Here is a 21,526-nt window from a genome sequence, read left to right as displayed (position 1 = left end):
GATTCTCAGATAGATGTCATAGTCTCTGACTGCATACATCTATAATTGAAGAATAATAATAATAATAATAATAATAACATTCAAATCTAGATTTATCACTCACTGATTCTGCTAGTTTTTTAACTCTCTTGACTGCGCACACTGTGTGCAATCTTTTATATCATGATTTTGATGTCTGCAGTTGAAGCAAGCTTGATGCTCATAATATCAAGGTTTTCACTCAGAGAATTTCTTTTTCAGAGAATTTAATGCTTTAGCAATAGTATTCAAATCTAGATTCATTATGTTCAGATATGTAACTTGTATTATAGAAGTCTGATTATTCATTCTCTGTTAAGACATACTTAATTACAGTATTTTCTGTCATAGTTAACTCACTTATTTCTGTATAATGAGAATATTATATACTTTCTTCACTGTGTCTGACTGTGAGGTTAAGCATTTTCATTCTACTCTTAACTTGAGTGTAAGATTATGAATGAAGATCTGTAAACAGAAAGATATTAAAAGCTCTTCATTTAATATAAGATAGTGTAAGCTGAAGTGTGTAAAGTATAATATAAGATTACTTACTTATCTACACTCAGTAAAGTATTTATAATACTTATCTTATATATTCACTTTCTCAAAGTTATGTAAGATTTATTTGAAAAACTTATTTCATGTTTATGAAAATGAATATTACTCTGAGTCTGTAAGATTCATCTTTTCATCAGTTATTTATAATGACTTTGCTTTTTCATATAGAAATATAGCAGATCTTAAGACTTATTAAAATTTCATTAACTATCTATCTGTAAGTTCATGTTTAATTTAATAATATAATTATATCTAGACTGACCGTGTGACCGTGTCTGAGACCAGAATCAAACTTTACAGTTGTCATGTTGTCTAAAAGCATTACTTCTGATCATGATTTGTATTCATTACATTGATTTCAAATCACATTATTTCAAATATTAAAGATCTCAGATTCACTTTTCAAATAAAAATCTAGTTCTGAATAAAGAATATGTTTGAATTCTTAGTCACATTTTCATTCTGATCTCATTATTGAGAATGATATTAAATGAGATTATAAAATCACTTCTCACTTACATAATATCATAATATAGTACTCATTTGTTGAAAATTCAACAGAGAGTGTTATCAAATATCATTACTTTTCTAAACACAGATTATAATTTATATAATTTTAATTATGAAAAAAATATAAAATATAAAAAAAAAAACAAAAAACAAAAAACAAAATAAAAACAAGAAAAAATCAGAATGAACAAAAAAAAAAAAAAAAAAAGAGAAAGAAAAAAAAAAAATAAAAGAAAAAGAAAAAAATAAAAAATAAAAATAAAAAAAATCAAGATTGCAAAGCTGCAGTATTCTTAAAATACTCACTTCTCAGAGTCTTTACAATATTCATTATCAACTGTGTATTTCTCACAGTGAGAGTAACACAGCTGTAATTAGACTGATCATGTGACCGTGTCTGGGACCAGAACCAGATTTTTTGATAGTCTCATTACCAATTCGACTGATCCCATTACACGGTTTTAACATTAAATAGTAGTCTCATACTGTCCCAGTGAGACTTACTGTCTACTCTTGTCACATTTTTCAAATGGGACCATGATTTCCACTTCTCAATTTAAATTATTTTTATTGCTTTAAATGAGTTTAAATCTCATTTGAGTGTTACCAAAAAGTGTTACTTTTTAAAAAATTAAAAATAGTCTAAAAAAAACCTTAAAATGTCTAAAAATAGTAACTTTATGTCAAGAATGGGACTAAATGAGACCAAATGAGACCACTTTCTCATTTTTTTCAAGTCATGGTTTCATTTTAAGATCTGATATATAGTCACTTTACATGTTTTTTTGATAGCCAGTCCCAGCGGGATTCACGCCAAGAAATGTATGGGACCAGACCAAATGGGGACCAAACATGAAATTCATGGTCCCGGCGGCCAGTCTAGCTGTAATAAGTTATTATCTTAATATTATCTAATAAATAATCAGTATATATCTGTATAAATGTGAATATTTAGAAAATATACATTTAAAAAGTGTCACTAGAGTGAACTCTACTGCTACTTGAATGATATCAAGAGCAGAATACTGGAATTGATGATTTCTCTCATTGATTTCATGAACAAGACAGATGAAGATGATCTTGAGAAATATAAGATTCTCTGATTTCTGATAAAAATGAATCTCATGAAGAGACTCTATTTTCATGATATCAGAGACTGAGTGTTATTAAAAAGCATTACTTTCATGCAATGCATATACACTTACTGTGATGATTCACTTTCTATATACATGACTGAGAGTGACAGCTTTCTCACACTACACAGCTCTCTCTGAGATGCTGACACTGGTTTATAACTCATGCAGTCTCTCAGTTCAGCATGCACTGTGTGTATACAGCTCTGTGTGCTGAGGCTGTATTAGTCATTATGATCTGATATGATACTTGCTTTTCACAGGTCATGTTTTGTTTAGAGAGGAAAGAGAGAAAGACATGACTGTGGTTTTATTGAGAGAGAATAAATAATTAGTAATATTGAATACAATTTAATTCTTCTGCATTTAAAATTTGATTAGTCTATACTCTTCAATTTGAGAGTTTCTAAGAGTGTTTTAATAGTTTTCATATCAGCTTGAACTTAGTGATGAGTTGAAGAAGAAGAGAAAAGAGAGAAGAAAGAAATAAGAATAACTTATCTTTATAATATGAAAATAGAGAATTGCTGTAATCATTCTTTCTAGTAATAAAGATCTGTTTTCTGTATGTATCTCTGATATAAATTATATGATAACTGTGTACAAAGAATATTAACACTGCATGCATTGAATGAAGATAATGTTGCTATATAACACTGTAGCTGTTTCTATATATCTCTGAAAGCTGTTAATATTTTCTTTGTCTCTTTATATTTAGTAAGTCAGTAATATATTTCAATGTACTTCTTCTTTCATTATCATCATCATTATTATTATTATCATCATCATTACTATCATCATTATCACTATCATTAACATCATTACTATCATTATTATCATTATTATTATCATCATCATCATTATTATCATTATTATCATATTATTTCTGACTGTCTCTTCTACCTTCACTCTTCTTCAACACTTACTGAAATCAATCATGTCATCTCTCTTTAAATATTCTGCAGTTCTGTGAACTACCAAGGCGCGTGAGTGCTGTCACAGATTGAAGGAAGAGAAGAAGAAGATGTTTAAGTGAGAGAAGACAGATTGTAAGACATATTATAATGCTTTGAAGAGACTCTGTAAGAAAGTAGAATAATAATGATTTTAAGTAATACTTCTGATAGATTTAGACTGAACTAAGTATAGAAATAATATGAATGATACTGTCTGTGAGAGATTGAAGAAGAAGATAGTGAAGAGACTTATACAGTAGTGATGAAACCAGAAGAAGTTCTGAGAATGATTTGAGTTCAAGATAAAGAGAGAGAGAGAGAAGAAGAGTATTACTATAAATAAACAGTGATAGAAGAAGATTGAGAGAATATTAAAGTAGAAGATAAAGAAGTCAAAACTGATAAGTTTTTTATTTATTGAGAGATAATAATTTTTGATAATACTTCTATTCTCTAATTGATTAGCAGGAGCTGACAGAGAAGAAGAGAATTGAGATCTTGTTCAGATCTTGAATGCACTCTATAATTCAGAATATTAAGGAGACAGCTCTGCTCTCTGAGCATGTCAATCTGCTTACTACTGAGGTGAAACCTGAGACAGCAGATCAGGAAATGTGGGATTTTGAGACACAGGTTAACCTGGCTGAGAGAGAGCAGTGAGAACCCTTCTCTGAGAAGGCAGTGAAGAGAGATTTTGAGATGATTATCATCTCAGATAAGAAGAAGAAGAAGAAGAAGAAGAATGAGAAGTGAATTATGAAGAATAATAAGAAGAATGAGAAAGAGAAGAAGTAGATTTTTTTCTTTTTATATTAGTTAGTTATAACTTTAAGTTTTTAATTATTAATAATTAAAATTGATTTTGAGTTTTCAAAAATTATTGTACAAGTTGTAATCAAGTCAGGAATAATATATATATATATATATATTTAACTATCATGATTCACAAATCACTATAATATATAAGTATCAACATTTTTTCAACATTGATATTCATAATATTAATATATTTTTAATGATATTATCTGATAATATAATTTGATAACACTCTCTTTCACAATATTAATATATTTCAAGAAATATGACAGAGATTAATCAAGATTGTTTATTTACTTTTATACATTAATAATATTCAATCTGAGTTAGTACTAAAATTATAACTAAGCTAAGAAACAAGATTATTTTCTCTTATATTAATTCTTCTTACACACATCAGTGATCAGTTATTAAAAATAAATTATTATCTTTCTCAAATTATTATTATATCTTCTGAATTCACTTCTTTCACTTCTTTTATTTCTATTGAAGATTTATAAACTCTTCAAGAAATCACTGTGAATTACAAAGTCTACATTATTTATAATTTAATATAGAATACTCTCTTTCAATCATGATAAATAATGACTTCATTCTTCATATCTGATTTCAGGTCATGAAATTTATAAAAAACTCAACACAAATACTGAGATGAACTATGAAATAATTATTAACAGATTGTATTGCAGATTACTGAAGAGTCATCTCTCTACTACAATCACTGCAACTTTATTCAGAAATATTCATTATAAACTAGTCATAGCTCTGAAGAAATTTTCTGATATCTGAAGTTATCAGAATGCAGATAATAAAAGAAAAATAATCAGAAAATTACTACTGAGCTGATAAGTTACTCTATCAGATAATAATTTTTAATAATACTAACTTTCTAATTTGAAGAAAATTATGTAAAAACAACTACATATCAGTACTGTGATTTCATAACTCTCATCTGATAACTTCTGTGAATAATTACTTTATATATATATATCTCTGAATCTTTCTCTTCAATCAATTGAAAACTCTGAATTCTGAACACTTCTTCAAATACTTAATTCAAATCTTCATATTTCACATCAATTCTGTCTTCAGTTCAATCTTAAGACACACTATAAAGTTAATATACAATATCTAGAATCAGAGTTGAAGAATCATCAAAGAGTGTCTCTTATAGTGAATGTATGAACTAGTATAAATAATCTTACATTTATAAGAGTTATATGTTATTACATTGATGAGAACTGAACTTATTAAGAGACATTAATTGAATTTGAATCATTGATCAGTAGTTATACTAGAGATTATATAGTAGAGATATTAATAACTGTGATTAAAAATGACTATTGAGATATTAGTCTCAGTCTTCTTACAATTATAACTGATAATGCTGTGAATAACTATACTATGATGAAGAGCTTGAAGTAAAAATTGACTTTGTATTTCTGAAATAATAAATAAGATTATATTCTCTGCATTGCTCATGTGATTTAACTTATGATATAAACACTGATAAAGAATCTTAACATTGAGATGAAGAATAATAAGATGACTGATTCTTGAAATAAGAATGAGATAAAAGTGATTACTTAAGTAACTTTTACATTCACTTTGTAAAAGATAATGTTTTTTAATAATACTTTTTAATATTGCTTTTTAATAACACTTTTTGATAACACTACTATTAATTTTGAATAGATTGACTAATAATTTAAATATCACAGATTCAAAACATTGTTAATGCAATTTATATCTTCTCTAAATAATAATAACAATTTCATGATATTCAATAAATAAACAAATCAGTCATATCACTGAATATGATACAGAATATTAGAACACAGTGAAGTTTAATATATAAGATGACTGTTCAGACTCTTCAATTATATCAGATAATTAATCATTGAGTGTAACACTCTGATCAGAAAAAGATTCAGATATTGAAACTTTCTGATATGAAGTGAACTTAGTTGAAATATATGATTGATTTACTGTTTCAGTTTTATAAGATAATAAAGACAGTCTCAATTACTTGTACATCAATGCTGCAGTCAGTCTGATGAGTGTATAACAGTTTATTTACTCATTCTAAGAAGCAGTTGAATCACTCAAAAAGAAATTCAGTCTGAGATGATACTATAGTGCAGGCTATTATTACTGTAAGAAATAAACTGGCATATTACTACAGCAAAACTGAATACTCTTTTACAGAGTACTATACTGTAACAGCTCTACTAGATCTCTCTTATCAAGTTAATATCTACACTTCTCAAGATTGAATAGAGGAGAAATGAGACTCATATGTTAAATTAGTCTGAGACTACTACAATATCAACTATCAGAGATTTGAATGAGCAGATGTTCAAGATGTGAAGACAGTGAAATATAATTCTCTAGTAAGTAATGATCTTTGATAATACTTCATATCTCATAGAACTATAATACTAACTTTGAAACAGAACTTGTATACATTAATTGTAACTGAAAATCAGGTAAAACTATATACTTATAAAACTGAATTTGACTGCTATCTTCAAGATGATCTGACAAATTTATACATCAAATCAATTCTAGAGTTATGAAAAATTATTGAGAGTACATATTTAACTATTGTACTGATAATATGTGATATTCTGATAATTTCATTGACAGAGATGAGAATGAAGTGAAAGTTCAACTCAAGTTGAGATATTTATCACTATTATCAGAAACAATTATAAGAAGAAATAATCAAGAAACTCATGATTGTAAAATATGAAATTATTAGACAGTTTAATACCTCTGATCACAGTATATCAGAGAAGTGTAGTTTTTATGAGAAAGTAAAGAATAAACTTATATAAGAATGTATTTAGTTGTTTCATAAGCATTATCAATAATCATTACCAAATTCTGATTATATAAGCAATCACTGAATGAATCAAATGAGACTGATTTTGATCTTCAGTTCCAGTCTCATTCTGATTTTAAAAGAATAATCATCTTTCACAGTTTATTCTGAGAAATTACTCTCATTTCACTGTTCTTGAATTAAATCTGGTCATTTTTCACATCATTTCTCTCAGAAATGGTTCATTTTCAGATTTTTTTGAGGCTTGATTCTGGTGAGACTCACGCTAAGAAATGTATAAGATCAGACCAAATAAGACCAAATGTGAAATTCATGGTCTCACCGGCCAGTCTTTCAGTGAGTGAGAAGACTCATATGAGACTTGAAATTGCAAGACTTCAGCATGAGATTGAGTGTATGAAGATCAGTAGAGATGAGACTCTTGTAAGTAATAAGATAAGAGTGAATCTGATAGAATATCTTCAATGAAAAGAGAAGATCTCTGTTATAATGAAAGTTCTTGAAGAATTCAGAAGCTAAGTAAGACTCATCAAAAGATCAATAGTTCTCACTGAATTCATTAACTACTTAATATGAAGAGAGAAAATTCTTTTAACTGTAGAATAGTCTGAAACTGATAATATTCTTGAAGATAATAATCTTGATAAGAATATCATCATAAATATACAATATTTCTGAAAAGAACACAATCTTTGATTATATAATTACATGTGATCTGCAATTGCTCTGCAGATCAAGACTCATTTCACTATACTTAAGAAATTCAAGTTATCTGCTTATACTCTATAAACTATTATAGAGAATAACTTTTCTGAGAGATCTGCTGTCTGTAGAATCTGTCTGTTTGAGAAACTGATTAACATGACTGCTAAGTCAAAAGACTCAGATTATGCTTTCATTGAATGTCTGATTATTATAAGAACTGATTATATCTATCTAGAATATGAGATCTCAGATATTGTATTTTTCAACAGACTGCTTACAGGAGTCAACAGAGGTTGAGCCTCATTCATAAGAAATCAAATGAATCAAATTGACAAAGATAATACTTAACTCTTAGAGAACAATTTTATAAGCCTGTGTTATGATATTCTTTTGCAGCTCTCTGCTGTGAATGAAGTAAATACTGATATATCTAGAAATTCTATCAACAATGCGCAAGATAAGAATAAGAAAGGCAAGAACAAAGATAATGACAAGGACAAGAACACTGAATTCAAATCTGAATATAGAGATAATGATGTGAGGATCTGCTATCATTGTTAAAAGATTGATTATATTCAGACTGACTGTTGAAAGAAATACTCTGAGAAACATTCTTCAAACTTCAATATAAATAGAAACAAGGATAAAGATAAGAATGCAGAGAATACAGATACTGCTTCTATTCACAATATTATGAAGCAAGTATTTTGCATCAAGAAAAAGGTCTATGTGAGTGATCAGACAGGAAAAGATATCTGAATTCTAGACTCTGAATTGAGTGCTCATGTCACACCTCACAGGAATCTTATCATGATAAAATCTCAGAAGATGAAAGTGATGTTAAAAATAGCAGATGAAACAGTAGTCTCTGCTGCAGCTATAGAAGATATGAAGATTTCAGTGAAAGAAGTAAATATGCTGTTAAATAATGTCTGCTATGTTCTGAAGTTAGAAGTGAATCTCATGAGTATGAATAAGCTTATACATTAGAGTTATACCTATAAGCAGTTGATATATGAGAATAATCATACTATGTTAATTATATCTCTCAATCACATATTCTCATTTACAGCAAGATTAAATGAGAATGATATCTATGAGATAGAAAGACTGATTATATATAGAGACTTGATCTGGTTTACTATGCTCAATGATGATTTTGAATCTGTAAATACATTACAGATAAAAGATGACACAATATTAATACTATCTGAAAGAAATGATACAAAGATTATAGAACTTATGATAATACAATGACATTAAAAGCTAGAATATCTAAATCTCACAGATATTGTAAAAATAGCAGTAGATTCATATCTAGAGATGAGAATTATTGATCAACAAGCTTTATCATTCTGCAAAGTCTGTATTCAGGTAAAAATGACATGTTCAATCTTTATATCTATGACATAAGCTATTAAGTCAGTAATGAGATTCTTCATCAATCTGACAGAGGATGAAAAAACACTTTTCAATGAGAATGACACTCTTACTAGAGAGAGTGTAAGCTACTGATTGAGTATAATGAATAATACAATCTGTTATAGATGAACAATTCTTATGATAAGAAAGAAAGAATCTACTATAAAATTAATGAATTTTATTATGAATATTAAGATAACTACACAATATTAAGTTGAAACTCTATACTGAGATGATGAAGAAGAGTTTAAAAGTCAAGAACTTAAGATTTACTGTCAGAGCAAAGAAATAGTATATGAAATAACTACATCTGATATATTACAATTGAATGACTTAGTGAAACACATAAATTAAATAGTTGCAGAAAAGATACAAAGTCTACTATTTAATAGTAAATTAGAAAGAGAACTTTGAGATGAAGTAATACAAGTCATGATTATAATAATTAATACATTTTCAATATTAACAAAGATATTTAAATATAAGAAAGAAATATCACTTATATCTTTTAAAGCTTGAACTGAGATGCAATCTTCTGTTCATTGAATACAGAGATGAGAGTGCAAGATCTATAAGAAGGATTTGAAAGTGTTGAATAAGCTTATGAATAGAACTGACAGCAAGAAATGACAGCTGATTGAATATCAAGAATTATATTAATATTATGTGTGAGATTCTGTTACACATTGTCTTGAGATTGTATGAGATATCATATTTAATAAAGCTCTTGACATGGGTGTAAATACATCTGTAAATATAGTGAGAGAATTCAATGAATTGTCTAATGAATTGAATATTCTGAATGTCAGAGAGAGATGACAGCACCGCTTACTATAATATCTAGTGAAGAAAAAGTCAGATGTTTTGAAGATAATTGTTAATAAGAACTTAGAGAATGTAATTAATTTAATCTATCTTCTAGATAATGAGACACAGCTTATCATGAATAAAGAGTCTGAAGATCTTATTAATGAGAATGATTCTGTTCTAAGTATTCTGACAGATTGATTAACTACACTGACAGAAGTCAAGAGAAGCTCAGACTGAAACTATTGATATAAGACAATGAAAAAGAAGATTAAGATATTTGAATAGAAGAAGATATATATTATTGTTAAGAAGACTCTGGAAATGAATATTCTTACAGATAAATAAGTATATAATTGAAAATTTAACAATAAAAGAGAAACTATTCATTTTAGAGCTCACTGAGTGATCAGAGAGTTCTTGTAACAGCAGGGTATTCATTATATAAGATTGTATACTGCAGTGATATCAGAGTCTACATCACACAGTCTATTCACTATATTAACTATTAAAGAATGAAAGATCAAATTGATTGACTATATATCTGTGTTTTTAAATGATATACTATCACAGAATGAGATAATCTATATACAACTGCTCACAGGTATTAAGCACAGTAGAGAAGACTTGATAAGATTACTTCATCAGAGTCTATATAGAATGAAGCAAGCTGCAAGAATATGATATTTTCTTATAACAGAGTATCTGACTACATTGAGATTCAAGATATTATCTTATGACAGTGAATTTCTATATTACTCTATTCATAAGATCTATCTGACACTGCATGTTGATAATTGTCAGGTGACAGAATCTCAAGAACAGTAATTAAACTGAATATTAAGAGAGATTATAAAGAGATTTGAGATAAAGAATGTTAAAGAGATTAAGTCATATCTTGAGATGAAGATTAAATATCAGAGAAATAATGATCTAGCAGTTATACAGAGCTGTTATATTGAGAAGATTCTTGAAGATTTCAGCATGAATAAGATAAATCTGACTGACACTCTGATGATAACTGATATACAACTGGAATTCTCATCTGATGAGAGAGAAGAATTGAATGATGACTTTACAGCTATAAGATATTATCAAGAATTGAGATCATTGCAATATTTAGTCTCAAGCAGCTGGTCAGATCTAGTGTTTGCAGTCAACTATCTCTCACATTTTAACTCATGTTTATATAAAGCATGTTGAACAGCGTTGAAGCATGTCCTACATTATGTTAAGAAGATGAAAAATCATGACATATTATACAAGAAGAAGATAGAAGATGGCCTGAGTTCTGTGACATACTGTGATTCAGACTGAGCAGAGGCAGATTCTTAATACAAATTGACTACTGACTATATTATATTGATTAACAGGTCATCAATCTCATAGCAGTTACAGAGACAGACATCTATTGTCAAATCAATCACAGAAGCTGAATATATTGCAGCTAGTGAGACAGCTTATGAGATAATCTGATTGAATGATATGTTATATGACACTGAGTTGATGAATGATGAAAAAGTGAAAATATGCTCACATCTATGAGTTGATAATAAGAGAGCAATTGATCTAGCAAAGAGAGAATTCTTAATATGAAGATTATATCACATTGAGATTAGATATCATATTCTTCATAATTTGATTGAAAAAGGAAAAATCATGATGAAACATGTTGATTCTACAGTGAACATAGCTGACAGGCTCATCAAGTCACTGACAAAGCCTGCATTTGAAGAATTTATCAAGAGAGTTGACATTCAGAAAATTGAGAAGAAGAAATGATTGAATAATAATAATGATACAGTGAATCAATGGATTTTGCATGTATTTCTTGATTTTTACAGTTATTGCTGTACAGACACCTTTTCTAATGAGGAAATCAAAGTCTGATTCATGTAATTAATTATTATTGTATTTTTGAAAGATTTGAGAATGAGGGAGGCCCCGGGTGGCGGCTTATTATAGGCCACAGTGTAGTAAGAAGAGGTGTTGATGATTACTACATCTACTCTAGTCATGTGCCACCTCAATCTATTCATTTAGTGTAACTCGCGTAGTTAGATTACAACATAACAACATTATTCTTCAAGAGTAATGTCAGGTCACGTGATCTGGCTTACTAATCCTTCCACCATATAACTTTTCACAAGCTAGCAACCTTTCAATCACACAAGCTTTACATCTTACACAGGTTATGAGACCTGTTTTGCATAAAATCACTGTCAATTCGGGATTTCTTGTCAATATAATCATTATTTGAACTACTGCTTCATTCAATACACTCATCAGGAGTTAAAATTGTCTTATTCTATCAGTATTGATATGTTTGAGATCTTGATGATTAATAATACTACTGCTTACTTAAAAAAAAGAGGCTTGCAGAAAATGCACCACATTTATAAAAAAAAAGCAAGAAAAGAGAATGATATTGACAAGAATTTAATAAATGAATATTAAGATGACAGATTCAATACAATCTTGTTCACATACATGTTTACAATCTCACATTCTTTTCACTGAATTAGTTACAGTTGATGATGATAATTCTTCACACTTACACTCTGTCAGTGAACATTCTTCTGAAGTCTTTGAAAGCTTCATTGATGAACATTCTGAAACACTCTCTCAATTTAGAGCTAGTTTGAATACAGCTTCTGACATAGTCAGGCCAGCTCTCTGATCTACTTAATAGCTTGATAAAGCGGATTCTCTTAATAAGAATAATGAATATTCAGATGTCTACTATTCAGACAAGATAATATCAGATCAACAGATAAAGCATCTTAAGATAATATTTAAGATGAAGAAGAAGAAGTGAAGAGTTCTAGAACTTGAACTACAACTGAAAAAACTCTGTTAACAGAGATTCTCTACAGATTGATTACAGAATGTTAATAATTATTCTGCTATTATATCAATAGTCTGTACAGTCACATAAAATTCTAATCTCAGTGAAAGTGTAACATGGCGGAACCGAAGCGGTGGCTAGTCAGCAGCATTATGTAGAAGTAGTTGTTTGAGAAGCTGTATAAGTGAGCTTGACTATCTTGCTTGAATAGCAAGCTTATAGGCTACAGAGTTATTGCAAGAATATCACAGATATGATACTTAGTATACTAAGAAGATTATATAAGGCATGCAGTAACTCTTATATATATTTCAGTAGAAGAAAAATGAATTACTAACTTCTTTGATCAGAAGTCAGCATCTAGCTATTCTATATAGATAATGAGTGAATACTCTTCTCTCATTTCATGAGTGAGAATAGTTAGAGTGATATCTCAGCAGTGTCTCACTATTAAGAAAGAGTAATCTGCTGATCTTGTATAGAAGTGAGATTCTTATATTCATCAATCAGATCTTTCTATAATATATCTGTATAATATTATAGAGTGATTGAAAACTGGTTCAGATAAGATAAAATTATTCACATGAGATTAATGAGCTGTGTGAAACTGCAACAGAGTCTTGATATAGTTAGAAGTATAATAATGCCCTCTTCTTTAAGAGCATAGTCTCTATGCTCTCAAGATTACTGAATTAGAAATTATCTTTGTTATATAGCAATAATTGTCAACTGATTTGATAGTGCATATGCTGCATATAATACAAAGAAATAGATGAGTTTTTCTGCTGACTGTGTAGATCTTTCTTTTCTCATCTTTATTCAAACTAAACACATGATAAGTGAGTTTCTTATATATTAATTTAAAATGTGAAAAATGTAGTTAATAAGTGACTTATAGATCTCTCATCATATTTCATTCTATATATAAAATTCTCTGCAAAAGTGATGTGTTTTAGAGATAAAGCTAACAGTAGTGATAGAATTTTTTGAAAAGATTTCTCTCTCTCTATAACACATTTTTCTTCCTCTTCTCTCATCTGTAATAGTGAGTGCATGAAAGCATCATTCTTAAGAGATAATAAGAGACTTATTCTGATATTTTCTAGTAAGTAATAAATGTCTTCATGATGTGGCTGCAGTCTCTGTAACTGTTAAGAAAGCCAGGTTGAAGATAGAGACAGCAGTATCACTGAGCTGCAGAAGCACTGCTCTCATTATTATATCTTCTTCTTCTTCTTCTTCTTCTACTTCTCTTACAGTCATGACAGTAGTCACTATACTCTGTAGTAAGGTGTTATCTCTTCTGCTAATTAGTTCATCTATATTCAGTTCTTTCTCTGTTCTCTTCATCACTGTTGCAACACTGCTTTTCTTCTCAGTTAACACAGTAACATATGACCTCATATGATCATTCAGAGAGAAACTCAGAAAGAGCTTGATTTCAGAGATAGTGACTCTGAGAAGCTTAATCTATAGTTTCTCTTTCACAGCATGTCTGAGCCCTGCTCAGAATACTGCTAAGTTGAGTTTACAGAGTTCTGCAGTTTCTTTATCTTCTCTCTGTAAAGAGGCTTCAGTGTGATCTCTGATCAGTATTACTACTTATCTATACTGTGCTAAGTAGCTGAAGAAGAGAAGAATTTTATACACTTACTTCTTCTCTCACTTCTATTATTTCTATTATATCTGTAACAATAACTCCTGTCTTTCTATAAGTATTATCTCACAGAAAGATGTCATATCAGCTCTGATAAGAAGTCTAGATACTTAAGCAGTACAGAGTAAAAGTCTCAGAGCTTCAAGTATTGATGAATTTTATCAAGACTGAGAAGATCTCTCTTACTCATCTGTAAAAGAAGATGAAAGTATAAATCTCTGAGATGAAAAAACACCTCAGAATAACTGATCTTAAGAAGAGATCAGTCAGTATCACTATTGAAAGTACTGTGAAGATTAATTACTGATTAAAGAGAATCTCACTTCAATTGAAGCAGATAACTGAGATATTTTATAAATTAATAAGTTGATACTTTAAGCATCTCTTATACTCTTCTACAGTATACTTCTCTACAGCACTGTAGTACTAACTTCTCAGCAGATAAAGATATCAGTGTCAGAGACTTCAACAGTGAAGAATGAGTTTGATAAGAGTGTAATTATTAGTAAGTAGACTCTGAAGTTCTTCTCTTTTTACTTTTTCAGCAGACTGCAGTCTTATTAGAATAGCAGCAGTTTATAAGTTAATAATATTAATTTTTATTGATTTTAAATATCTCTTTTCTTTAACTGCTTCAGGAATTTTATACTTATATAGTCTCATTAAACTTCTAAAAACTCTTTGAGAGAAAATAGAAGAAGAGTGTTATAAAGTTAATAAGATATCAGCTCATTATTACAAGATTATCTCTAAAAAATTCTTTAAGAAAAATGAGAAGTCTCAAGCAGCATTTCTTACTTAATATCTCTGATATATAATAAAACAGTCTCTACTAGCTGTCTCATAGCTTATAATCTCTTTCTCAGCATTTTTCAAATACTCAAGCAGTTTCTATAAATTCTTTAATAATGAATAATCTTCTCATTTAACAAGATATTGAAGCTTATTATAATATATTCACTTATTCAATATTTTCTTTATAAGATATTCAGTATTACTCTTAATCTTAATATCATCTGATTAAGACAGCTTCACTCTGAGACATTGCTTATAGAGCTTTAAATAGAAAATGTAAAAAATAGAATGAATTGATTTCAATTCTGAGAATAATTTTAACTTATATATCTGCTTATTCATCACTCTTATTACTGAGAAAGATTCTAGTTATCACTCACTGAGCTTTTTACACAGTCTTATTATCTTGATATTCTTTGCTGAAAGTAGTACTTGATTCTCTATTAAGAACTTCATTAAAAGATATTTTTAATTATAGTATTTTATCTATCACTTCTGAGTATAATGAATGCTTTTCACTGTCTTCTTATAAATTTTATTTAAAAGTTTCAATCTCACTTTTACTTTTAACACTGAGAAATACTCTATTCTCTGTATCTGTTCAATATTCTGACTGTCTATTCTCTTCTTTAAAATATTATTCATGACATCACTGAGTAACAAAGAATTATATTTATAACAAGTATAGAAAGAAGATATCTTTAAGATTACATTCTTTACATTATTATATACAAATTTAGTAGTCAGAAGATATTTAAGTCAATCATTCTAATAATATAAATAGAACACTTAAAGATGCTGTTTTAATGTCTGATTCTGATATTCAGTCTGATTATCTGTCTGCAGATGAAATGCAGTACTGAGAAGATATCTTATCATAAGATGATAGTAAAAAGTCAATCAGTATTTACTGATGAAGAGAGATTCTCAATCTGTTATCAATGATTTCAGAGCACTGTGATCATGAATAATAGTATCTAAAAATAGATCAGTTAATTCAGAGATTTTAATCTTTTTATAAGTAAAGATATATCTGATTATCTTTATAAAGTGATTAATAATAATCAAAATTGAGTCATATTCTTTGACTCTTATCAACTTCAGCAGATTAACTATGAAATTCATTAATAGATTCTATTATAAGTTCTTTGAAACAGGCAGTGATATCAACTCACTGTATTACTTATACTGTGAAATCTTTATTCTTTAATAGATATTATAAGTCTTAACATACTCTTTAACATCTGTCTGAAGCTTGTCTTAAATATATTTATATTTTAGAAGCTTCTCAGTCTTCTCTAATCTGAAGTGCTCTGTATGAGAATCATTATAATAAATTCTCAATAACTTCTGATACATTACTCTGCTATAAGAGATGAAGACTGAATTATTTAGCAGTAGAAGTTTATATTCTTTTAGTTATCAGTAACTTAATTTCTTAGCAGTATTATCTCACTCAGAGTCTGTCTCTTTCAAGTTTAAACTGAATTCTTTCTTCTTTAACTTCTGAATTCAAACTGTAGTAGAGATGTCTCTCTTCTGTAACTTATTAATAAATTTCAAAAGTAGTTGAGTTAAAAGATTGTAGACTGTTTCATTCTTTATTAATTCAATAGTTATAAAATATAATATGAGAAGCTCATAATCTTCAGTATTAGTTCTCTGCAGAGATTCAGGTTTTCTTTCATCTTCTATACTAAATCATGCAGCTGTCTTACTAATACTGTTCTCAAGCTTCAGAGAACTTCAACTCTCTGCAGTCAGCTTCTTCTACAGTGATAACAGAGATTCTCTTATAGAATTCTTCTTCATATTAATGATATTATAATCAAGTTATCTAGATAATGTATCAGTGAGATTAAACTGATCTGAATAGTATCAGATATAGAAATCATACTCTGAAAGCAGCTTCACTCATCTGGCTTAACATTCTATCAAGCTCTTTGTTATCAAGAAGTAACACAGATTTACATAATTAGTGAGAACTTACACTGAGTACTTACTATTCTGAAGATAATATCATCAGATCTTAAAGAATTTGATAATTACTAATATCTTCTGATTATAAGTATCATATCTTCTCTATATAAGTAATAACTTCTTGAAGAAGAAGGTCACTGATCTTTATTCATAGTGTTTTATAGACTCTGTAAAAAAGTCTTCTCTCATAGATAATTCATTGTCTATTTTCTTAGAGATGATTATTCTCTGATTCTTTCAATATTGAAAGATCTCTGATATTAACTGTGAAAAGATTTCACAGATCTTATTTCTGAATGCATTAGTCTCACACTGACTGAGTAAGTCAGAATTAAAGTGATTCAGTATTATAACATCTATAAAAGCTTGTTTCAATTCTACAAATATCTGCACAGTGTCTTGAGTGAGAATAAACAGTCTTATTTTTCTATCTTTCATACTTCTCTTTAACAGATCTATAAGAGAGACAGTAATCTGTGAATATGTATAGATAAATCATCTGTAGAAATTCACAAATTCTAGAAATATCTGTATCTTGCAGTATATTCACAGTGTCAGTCAGTTCTTAATAATGAAGACTCAGCTTCTGTTCATTGAAATGCTGTTCACTTTAATAATATAATCTAAGAAATCAATCTCCTGCATGTAGAATAAGCATTTTTCAGTGTTTATATAGAGTTAATACTGTCTTAAGCAACTCAATACTTCTTAAACATGAGTATCATATTCTTTCTCTGATTTCAAGAAGATTAGAATATTATTCAGATATACTATATAGAAGATATTAACAAGGCCTCACAGTATCTCATTTATATAGATCTGAAAGATGGCTGAAGTATTACAAAGATTAAAAAGTAAAACAAGATATTCAAAATTATCATACTTAGTATAAAAAGCTGTTTTTCAAATGTTATCTTTGTTAACTCTGATTCTATAATAGATATCTTATATATCAATCTTTGAGAACATCTTTGCTTCAGATAATTGATTGATTATCTCATCAATCAACAGTAATAAATAGTGATTCTTAATTATTATTTTATTAAGATCTCTGTAGTCTACACATAGACATAGCCTATTATTCTTCTTAGATATAAAGAGTATAGATGTCTCTGTCAGACTCTTTGATAAGTGTATTCAGTTCTTTGATTATACTTCTTCAAGATATTTATACAGAACATTCAATTTCTTTACAGACAAGTTATAAAGAGACCTGTACAGTACTATTACATCATCTTTAAGATAAATCTTATATTAATCTCTTAGTATCAGAACACTTCACTGCTTCTCTTTCTAAAAAGATATTCTTATAATCTGTAAAGAGACATTATATACATCTGTCTTTAATAACAGATACTGCTGCTAATCTTACAGTGAGAGTGATAACTTCTTTATCTGTCTTCAAGTCTTAATCATCTGTTATATAGTATATTAACTCTATCTTTTTCTCAAGATTCTTCTGATAAAACTCTTCAGATTTCTCTATTACTATCTCTTCATTAGTGAGACAGTACTGTCACATCTGAGTGACTCAGTCAATAAGAGAATTGTTTTCTCTTAATTATAGAAGATCTAGAATAATATTCTTATCTATGATATTAACTGTATGAAGAAGTAGACTGCTCTTCTTAAAGATTTCTTCTAAGTCTGTAATTACATACTTCACTTGAATTATGTTAAAATAGTGATATTTTATTTCATCAGTAAATTTTATATAATCTGACAGATCTATCTTCTTTCAATTCTTTATTAAAGAAAAGAAATAGAATATGAAGTTAGTATCTATCTCAGAGTCAAGTAGATATCTCACTAATATCTTCTTATTTAAGATATATATTGTGATTATAACATGAACTCAGAGATATGAGAATTATCAATTCTTCATTTCTTTATCTTCTTTATCTTTCACAGATATATTTGTCAGAAGAGAAGTTAACTTTAAGAAGATATTTTCTCAGTTTCTTCTCTTCTTCAGCTTCTTATAATCACTGACATAGTATTCATCAGCTCTGCAGTTGAAATAGAGATCTTTATTAAATCTTTTTTAGCATTTCTTCACAGTGAGTGAAGAATCAGAATACTTGAAATTCTTCTTTACTTTCTTCACACTGAAGCTGTCACAGTGCTGTTTAGATCTCATTATTAATTACTTAGAAGAGATCTTATTAGTCTTTTTCTCAGAGAATTGATTATTTAAATAGATTCAGAAAGTCAGGTTAACAAGCTCAGTATAATTAATTAATAAACTCTGATATTATAATATTATTATTCATATCTTATAAGTCAGCTTTATAAGATAAAGCTGTATTTTTAATTGATTCAAATTATCAGTCAATTTCTCTTAATATTCTTTAAGTCTTATATTAAAATTGAAAGAATTCTTATTATCTTATTAATATAATAAGTTGAATCACTGTACTGCTGTGAAGCTGTAGTTACAGTGATCTTTAATTTAATTCAGTAGAAAGTTCTTGAATTCTTCTTAAGTTATAATAGTATTGATATACTCAAGCTCTCTCTTCTTAATAATTCAAGTAGTTGCAGAGATGTCTTCAAGAAGATTGACAATGTATATTACTCATATCTTATAAGTATTATACTGGCTCAGATTAAGATGAAATTTCTGTTCAAGAATACAGATAAAGCTGTGAAATTCAGACAATGTGTTTCTCTTATATCTCAGAGAATCTCTGATCTTAATCTCTCTATTCTTATAATAGATGTAGATGTGTAGAGACTGTGACAGTAATAGAGCAGTTAAAGAGCTTATATTAAAATATGCATCAGATTCAGAAATCTCAGATTTCTGCTAAGATAGAGATGTACATACTCTAGAGAATGATATGAAGTTTTCTTCAGAGAATGAGATTGAGTCAGTTTCAGTATAAGTGTATGAGATTATATCAGTCTGTTAGAGCTCAACTGATTCAAACTTATAATTAGATTAAGTAATTCAAATTGTAATATAATAAAACTGAAGTGATGACTAGTTAGCAGTATTATATAGAGATAGTTATTTAAGAAGCTGTATAAGTGAGCTTGACTATCTTACTTGAATAGCAAGCTCATAGACTACAGAGTTATTATAAGAATATTACAGATATAATACTTAGTATACTATGAAGATTGTATGAGATACATAGTAACTCTTATATATATTTCAGTAGAAGAAAAATGAATCACTGATTTCTTTAATCAAGAGTCAGTATCTAGCTATTCTATATAGATAATGAGTGAATACTCTTCTCTCATTTCATGAGCAAGAATAGTCAGAGTGATACCTCAGCAGTATCTCACTGTCAAGAAAGAGTAATCTGCTGACCTCATATAGAAGTGAGGTTCTCATATTCATCAATCAGATCTTTCTATGATATATCTGAATGATGTCATAGAGTGGTTGGAAACCAGTTCAGATGAGATGGAATCATCCGCATGAGATTGATAAGCCGTGTGGAACCGCAACAGAGCCTTGGCGCGGCCGGGAGCGTGACAGAAAGGTTGAAATTCAATCTTTATAAACTGAATAGCTGTGTTGACAAGGTAATCTCTCAATTTAAGAAAGATATCAAGAATACTGTGAGATCAAACAGTCTAACTGATACATTCAATTACATCACATGAAGCATCTTCATGAAATTAAAACTGATTAATACACAGTGTTAATATATAATAGAGAAATGACAGACTCAGAATCCTCTATAAAAAGATGATGAATAAGCATCATTCTAAGATGTTAGAAACCGGTGACTCTATACATTCATCTCAAACTTCTTGAGTGCAGGTGTCAGATCATGTTTCTTCAAATATAATGAAAATCAGATTACTTATACTCTATGAAATATAATTGAATAGAAATACTCTGTTCTCAAAACATAGTTACACTGTGAGACAGTTCTGAAATTCATGTCTTTTAGTAATATACAGATCATCAATCTACACACATTCTTTGATAAGTTCTGATTCATTATTATAAAATTGAAGATGTTGAATACTTCTCTCTCAGATGTGTGAATATTTGATATCTTCTACTCAGTTCTACTCAATAATTGAAGGAATTATATTCAGAAGAAGATAGAGAAGATACAGGATTTTAAATTCATAGCTGTGATATTGAATGTTGATCTTCTCATAAAAGAGATCTGTTTATGATGTGATTCTTCAAAAGATAAAAAGAATCTGCAGAATACAGATTCTGCAGCTAACTCAGCTATAATAGCTACAATAGCTATGACAGCTACAATAATTACAACAACTATTAATAATAATACATTGAATTCAGCTTATGAAGGCTGTACTGAATGTGATTGTGATAGTACTCAAGAGAGCTTTTAAAATTATCAGAGATCAGAAAATTCATCTATATATTCTTGTGATTCAAAGGTTGCTTGAGCCAGCGTATGATTACAGGCGTACGCCGGCTTCTTATATATTGTACACTAAATTAATTAGTGGCTGCTATGGCCTCTTTAC

The 21,526-nt window shown here is 28.7% G+C and overlaps 1 protein-coding gene across 1 annotated transcript; it reads right to left on the bottom strand.

The window, feature by feature from the left end:
- Window positions 1-1,395: 1,395 nt before the first annotated feature.
- Window positions 1,396-2,224, bottom strand: BDBG_17410 (uncharacterized protein; the record flags this gene model as incomplete). The annotated part of the gene is made up of 2 exons (XM_031725138.1): window positions 1,396-1,515; window positions 2,054-2,224. Coding segments are annotated over 2 exons (290 nt in total), but the record flags the coding sequence as incomplete, so codon positions are not given.
- Between the last annotated feature and the right edge of the window lie 19,302 nt (window positions 2,225-21,526).

Source organism: Blastomyces gilchristii, assembly GCF_000003855.2.
Source record: "Blastomyces gilchristii SLH14081 genomic scaffold supercont1.14, whole genome shotgun sequence".
In the NCBI taxonomy this organism is placed as follows: domain Eukaryota; kingdom Fungi; phylum Ascomycota; class Eurotiomycetes; order Onygenales; family Ajellomycetaceae; genus Blastomyces; species Blastomyces gilchristii.
This window is presented reverse-complemented; position numbering and strand designations above follow the sequence as displayed.